This window comes from Oryza sativa, chromosome 7 (assembly GCF_034140825.1).
Source record: "Oryza sativa Japonica Group chromosome 7, ASM3414082v1".
Classification (NCBI taxonomy): Eukaryota; Viridiplantae; Streptophyta; class Magnoliopsida; order Poales; family Poaceae; genus Oryza; species Oryza sativa.
In genome coordinates this window covers 8,504,470-8,512,134 of record NC_089041.1, presented here as the reverse complement: position 1 = coordinate 8,512,134, position 7,665 = coordinate 8,504,470, and the positions used below count along the sequence as shown (strand labels likewise).

The following is a 7,665-nucleotide window of genomic DNA, read 5'->3' as shown; positions in this document are numbered from 1 at the left end:
GATGGCGTGGCCACGCGGGTGACGGAGAGCGCCGCGGCGAGGTTCCTGCTGGTGGCGGCGCGGCCGCACGGTGAGTCCGCCTCCTCTCATCTCGCGTGCCGCCGCCTCGCCTCGTGTCGCCTCCGTTTCTCACGCCAGCGCCGATCACCCCAGCTCGGGCCCCGTAACGTTCAGCCTCGGCGCAGCGGCGTCCTCCACTGCCGACACCATCATCGACGACGAGGCCGTCTTTGGGGAAGGTGATGCGTCCGACGAGGCCACGGCGGGTGCGCAGACCTGCGTCGTCTTCGTTGGCGACGACGGTGGTGCCGACGGCGTGGCCGCGCGGGCGACGGAGCGCGCCATGGTGAGGTTCCTGTTGGTGGCGGCGCAGCCACACGGCGAGGCTGCCTCCTCCTCATCTCGTGCCACCGCCTCGATTTCCCGCGCCGGCGCCGACCGCCCCAGCTCGGCCTCCACGGCGTGCAGCCTCCGTGCGGCGGTGCCTTCCACCGCTGGCAGATGCCGGTGCTGCGTCTTCTCCAGCCCACTGTCCATCCCCATGTCGCCGCGCACCTCCTCGCCCCTGCGCGCTGCCCAATAAGAGAGAAAGAAGACATAGGAGAGATGAAGAGTATGACAGGTGGGACCCACATGTTTTAAATAAATAAAATGCTGACTGAATTGCCATGCATACGTCATGTAGGATAAAACCGCTCTGGATTGGACCGAGGGGGGTAATTCATCGGGTATTGAAAGTTCAGGGTAAGTAATGTCTGGTTTTTGGGTTCATGGTGTAATTCGGTCGACCACGATAGTTTAGGGGGGTAATTCGTATTTTTTCCATGTATTAATTAACTCGTGGATGAATTTGTGAATGTATAAATTTATTGAGGTTCTATGATGTGAACTTATCAATGAATATTTGATTTTGTGATCCTTGAACATCTATAAACTTATAAACTTATTGGTTCTCTGATTTTCTGATTCCTTGATATGAACTTGTTTCATTTTTCATTAGATTTCCGATTTATCGTTTGTGGTTTTGAGGCATCGGCTCGTATTTAGCCAAACCAAGCCTTTTTTTTTTTACAAACCATACTCCCTCACTACTAGAAAACTGATCTTTGCTCGGTCGCCCCAAAACCACAATAGTCCTGGTTAAAAAAGAACCGGGACTAAAGAGGATCTTTAGTCCTGGTTTAAAACCCCAGAGCCATTCTATGATCTTTAGTCCCGGTTGGTTCATCTTTAGTCCCGGTTCATCCCCTGTCACCTTGTCAGAGGGGCGGGGATCTTTAGTCCCAGTTGGTGTCACAAACCGGGACTAAAGATCACTTTACTAAAGATCTCCTAGATCTTTACTCCCAGTTGGTAAAATCACGTGTAGTATATAATCCCTATTCCCTATCCTCTCACCAACAACCGGCCTCTCCTCTCCTCAGATCCATCTCCCTCTCCTCTTCCTCCTCCCATCCCGGCACTCTCCTTCCCCCTCCCTTCCCATCTGATCTCTCCTCAGATCCATCTCCCTCTCCTCCTCCTCCTCCCCTTCCTCCTCCCATCCCGGCCCTCTCCTCCCCCTCCTCCCTTCCCATCCGACGCCCAGCAAGGGCCGCCTCCTCCCCCTCCTCCCTTCCCGTGCCCAGCGGGACCACACTTGGCAGGCGGCCGGCGGGGCCGCGCCCAGCGGGGCCGCACGCAGCAGGCGCCGCGCATGGGCCGAGTAGCGAGCGGCTACAGGCAGCGCTACCGACATCCATTTTTTTCTTTTTTTTTTACAATTTGTGATTCTCTGATATGTATAATTTTGTGATTTGTTGTATGGATCTGAGATGTATAATATGTGATGTATTTGGTTTGTGTGTAATTTTTTTAAAGATTTGTGATGTATTTGATTTGTGTGTACAAGTAACTTAAGATTTGTGATGTGAATGTTTTGGATATTACTTTGATTTGGGGTTTGATTTAGGACTATGCATCCCACTCGATTGGGGAGAAAATATAGGGTTTAATCTCTGGCTAAGAAACAATGAAAAAAAAGAAAATGAGACCTAATGGGACTGCTGCTACCCTATCTTTAGTCCGGGACTAAAGATACCAACCGGGACTAAAGATCTATTTTTAGTCCCGATTATTTCAACCGGGACTAAAGATGGGCATCTTTAGTCCCGGATTGCTAGTCCCGGTTGGAAAACGGGACTAAAGGGGTTACCAACCGGGAGTATAAATGGTTTCTCCACCAGTGCCTCCGGTTTCATTTTAATTGACGTTTTGGACAATGACACGGTCTACAAGATACATCTTTGACCTTATTTTTTCTATTATAATATATATAATAAATAAATGCATGTTTACTTTTATTATAGTACTTTAAAAGACAAATCTATATATGTTGTTCTAGTTCCTTTATACTAAATATTTTTAAAGTTATTGATAATCTAAGTTATAAAAGTTTGACCTCAACTTTATCCCAAACGTCAATTAATATAGAATTGGAGGGAGTATATACCTTAGAGGAACCGACACCATTAACATAACTCCTCGTTAGCACCTGCTCGATCGATGCCGGTTACCAAATCCGACACCATGTGAAGTTGATAACCAGCACATAAAGGCTTTTCGTAAGTAGTGCGTGCGTGCAGTTACAGAGCTAATCCGTGACCGTGATCGTCTCCACTTCGATCGACCGTTTCGTCGCGGCCACGAAATCGCCATCAAAACTGCTGCATCCGACTGGGAAAAGGACACCCCCGTACACGAGCCCGACTCGTACACCACACTACCCCGCCCCACGCTATAAATACCAGCTCTCGTCGTCCTCCTCGATCGTATCCCACCACCACCACCACCAGAGCTAGCGCAGCAACCGCGAGTTCAGTTCAGTTCAGTTTTTGTTACGTCGTCGTTCGAGTCGTCGTCGGCTAGCTTCGATTCGAAGAAGGGCAACAATGAGGTTCGTGGCGGCGTACCTGATGGCCACCATTGGCGGCAACGCGAGCCCGACCAAGGACGACGTGCGCGCCATCCTCGGCGCCGTCGGCGCCGACGTCGACGAGGACAAGCTCGGCTACCTCTTCGACCAGGTCGCCGGCAAGGACCTCTCCGAGATCTTGGCCGCCGGGAGCGAGATGCTCGCCTTCGGCGGTGTCGGCGCCGCTCCGGCAGCCGCCGCCACTGCCGGTGGTGGCGCCGCGGCAGCTGGTGAGAAGGAGAAGGAGGAGGAGAAGGTTGAGGAGGAGGAGGAGGACGACATCGTGTTCAGCCTCTTCGACGACGAATGAGCTATCGACCTTCGTCTTCAGCCCTGCATCTACGTGCCGTAGTCCACATGTCGTCCGTCTAAGTTTAGTCGTAGTAGTATATATATCTATTTAATTTGTTTATTTAGTGTATCTGCGCGTCTAGATATATAATGGATGATTTTATAAGTACGCTAATTAATACCTTCATCTTATCTGGGTTTGATGTTGCTGTGATCTCCATCGTATGACTTCCTTCTATAAATGCACCAGTATATATATGCACAGTGCCTTGTATGAAAATATGGCGCGTACGCGTGTATATTTTATATACATGTACATACAAATAGTATAGAATTAAAAAAAAGGAACTTCTATGGATAATTAGACGACGTTAACCCATTTATCATTCTATAAAAGGGAGTAGTGGTGGTGGTTCTGCTATTATCCTCACTACCAATTCCTAACTTATGGGGCTACAGAGGGATCACATGTCAATACTCACACAAACTCAGTATGGAACTAACAAGGTCTACGTGTGAGCACAAATATGTAAACAATTAAGAGATATTAATAATATGTTAATGATAATACTACCTTCGTTTTTTAATAGATGACGCCGTTGACTTTTTCTCACATGTTTGACTATTCGTCTTATTCAAAAAATTTACGTAATTATAATTTATTTTGTTATGAGTTGTTTTATCACTCATAGTACTTTAAGTGTGATTTATATCTTATACATTTGCATAAAATTTTTGAATAAGACGAATGGTGTCAAACATGTGAGAAAAAGTCAACGGCGTCATCTATTAAAAAACGGAAGGAGTATATTGCAATGCACATACACTATGCTTTTTATACAGACGTGATCCCTCCTCACACCCTATCTCGTGCACTGCTTCGGCGCCCAACACACGACGTCCAGCAAAACCTTTCTCCCATGAACTGGTCTGTCAGCCAATTAAACTTCACCTACCCTCTTCCTCTTGATCCCTCTCAAGCAACTCCCACTAGCCCACGGTTTTCACCCCCAGCCCACATCAAGACCGTATGTTGAGAATTGAGATGCCCTTGGAGAGTGGAGACCGCCATAGTGAGAAGTCGAGTATGCATGGTTCCACTACTAAACCCTAGCTCGCCTCGATCTCCTCATGCCACTCCCGAGCCTCTGGATCCCTCCCTTGTCTCCTCGTGCATATTCATCGGTTTTATTTTCTTTTCCCACGACTGCTGAGATGACTCCTCGTTGTCGGCTCTTGATTTCTTTTTTTTTTCAGGTGTTCCTTCACAGATCGTCTGCAAAGATTGCAAGGGCATCTACCATGCCAATAAGAAGTGTATGTTATTATTCGTGACATATTTATTTTTATGTAATGGCAGAAAATACTCAAACTTTATTTCTTTAATTTATTGCAAAGAGTATATATGTAGTACTCAAATTTGTTAATTTTGTATATACTACTTCCTCCGTTTCACAATGTAAGTCATTCTACAATTTCCCATATTCATTTTGATGATATGTCTAGATTCATTAACATCAATATGAATATGAGAAATGGTACAATGACTTACATTTACTTACATTGTGAAACGGAGGGAGTAGAAAAAATAACCGTGTGTTGCAATGGGAGATAACTAGATGGAAGGAGAGGACTTCCCTGGTAAGAGGTGGGTGCATCGGTAGTTAGGGATAGGATCTGGAGTTCCGTTCCGTGGCATTAGTTGGTAATTTTTGTCAGAATCTGAAAATATTTTTTTTGAGAGAATAGAATCTGAAAATATGATGAGGAGCGTCTGATGGAACATGGAAGTAGAAAGATCATCAAGCCAGCCATGGGCATTGGATCGAACACTGGACAAAAATAGGCGGGCGGAAACTTGCATGTAGAGTGCATTTGGTTGTAAATTAAGAGAACTGTCCATTTTTGTAGATAATGGAATGAAACATCGATCCTGGCCTTTTCTTAGGTACAACCAATTATTATAAAAAGTAGCACACTAAAAAGGTGTTGTCCAAAATAAAACAAACACACCAACCAAAATTAAAAGAAGACCTAACATGACAAGGAAAATATTATTCTAGTCTATTGGTGAATCCCCGTTCATGGTTGGCAAAAAGTTACATAACCGTTGTCTTAAGATTACGACATGCAACATTCAGGAATTCTCCATCTCCCTCACACTTTTGTAGTTGAGCCCATAGCCAAAACCAATATGTTGCCCTGAAAATTACCTATATATAGGAAACAGATGGTGATTTGTCAAAAACCCTATCATTTCTACACAACCACAGAGCCCAACATAAGGCCGAGGCACTAACAAGTATCAGTTTACTCTTTTTCTTGTCCACACCCTAAAGCCAACCATAAAAATTATAATATATGCTTCTAGAAAGAAGGTATAATCCAAAAGAAAATTGAACAACTCTCCAAACAAACTTTGCATAATGACAATCCATAAACAAATGTTGAATAGTCTTATTTTTCATAAAAAAAACAACATCTTAAACACCCATTCCAATTCCGTCTTGCTAGATTATAGAGGATTGCCCATTGGCTTGCGTGTTGTGCCTTTCATATCGCGTTTATTTTATGATAATTATGAAAATAGCTTTACCCTAGAAAGTTCTCGAATGATTAGTATGAAAAGTTTTCTAAATTTAGCTATATGCCACACTGTTGTCTTATCCATTAACTTTTTTATTTTTATTTATTTATGGTGATAATAGGAAAACGGACATATTTATATTTGACCAACATGATGGATCAATTACTCTACTGTTCCGAAAATGGAACGGTGCAGCCACACATGCAGGTCATCTCCATCTGACCTTCCCAGCAGGCTCACGGTGCACACCTTCGTTCCATCGCTACAGAGAGAGAATCAGAGCAGCAGATGCGCTATGAACTGAGAAGAAAAAAAGAAACGATGCGATAAGCTGGAAAGAAAAGAACGGAAGCTATTTTTGGTCTTTTGGATCACAAAACCTATTGTGAACCGCATCCCGGGTAACGGGATAGATTATAATGAGTTAACGACGAGTCGTTGCCCCCACCAATCGTGCGGATGTGTCTCCATGGGTCTATATCTCTTCCTCCCACGCACACGTATCGCTCTCCCATACCTTTCATGTGTCAACTGCACTCCCCCACGCATGCATGCGCTCGTATTGAGTCGCCACACAGGTATCAGATCTGATGTGGTGTCAGATTCAATAGTTAATACTTGAGATACCAGATTTGGTTGGAATCCGTATCAGATTCGATACTTGATACCTGAGGTACCAGATCTGGTTGGTACCCGTATCAGATCGGGTTGGTACCCGAGGTACCAGTCTGCTACCAAAGGTATCAGATCCGATATTTGGGATATCAGATTCGGTACTTGGGGTATCAGACCTGATACCATCGTACTAAGGTGGATAGTACCTGGTCTGATATCCACGAGGCATCAAGACCAGTAGTTGTATATTAGACTTGGTAAAAAAAAAAGTATCAAAGCGTACCTAGAGGTATCGTTTTGTACCAAACAAGTCATCTTCTTCCTCTCCCCAACACACTATGGATGTGTTCTTTCCCACATTTTTCCAACCCACATCTCTCATTTTCCGCGTGCACACTTTTCAAACTAGTAAACAGTGTGATTTATGCAAAAAAAACTTTCTATATGAAAGTTGTTTTAAAAATCATATTAATCCATTTTTCAAAAAAAATAGTTAATACTTAATTAATCATACAATAATATGAGCTTCGTTTTGCGTGCAGCCTCTGCCGTCGTCGCACTCATGTCGGCTTCTTGGGGACGGTACCAATGGCTGGCCCAGATGGCGTTGCGGTCGACGTGGCAAGAAAAGAGCTCCCGGTGGCAAGTGGCTATAGTGGTTGTAGGCACAGAGAGGGTGATAGAGGACGGAGGGAGTAGCTTGCACGCGGTGGGTGGTGGTGCGTGGATGACTTTGTGTAGACGAATCAAGATAAGGTGTAGAGCGTTGATCATTAGTCTATCCTGTTCGGACGGTATACCGTGGTCTAACAGTTCTCCTTTTGGATTCCATGACGACGGAACAAATCACCCGGCAAATAACTCTTTAATTTCCGTGCGTGGCTAGCAAATAACCGTTGCAACGGATTTTAAAAAAATGATGTTGGATAGACTATCAAAGATCCATGTCCGTCCTTGTCTTAGGTGGGCAGGCAAGCCCACCACACCACATGCAAGGCCTACCCAGGCCAGAAACCCATACGCTCCAGGCTTCAACGGAGAGTAGACAGGCCTGCATGATTTTATAAGAGCAGGTACAATAGCAGGATATAAGCCGGCTATAACCATATATCGAGAAGAAAAGAGAAGAGAGAGAAGAAAGCGGACTATAAATTTGTAGCCGGCTATAACACGGACTCCAAGATGTTATATGTGTATGAGAGGTGGGACCGGGTATTAG

At 44.9% G+C, this 7,665-nt stretch overlaps 1 protein-coding gene across 1 annotated transcript; it reads left to right on the top strand.

Annotated features, from left to right (window-relative positions):
* The first annotated feature begins 2,823 nt into the window (after positions 1-2,823).
* LOC9268174 (large ribosomal subunit protein P2) lies at positions 2,824-3,495 on the top strand. Its single transcript, XM_015790440.3, has one exon. The coding sequence runs from the start codon at positions 2,931-2,933 to the stop codon at positions 3,261-3,263; it is 333 nt and encodes a 110-aa protein (XP_015645926.1). The 5' UTR covers positions 2,824-2,930; the 3' UTR covers positions 3,264-3,495.
* The last annotated feature ends 4,170 nt before the right edge of the window (positions 3,496-7,665 follow it).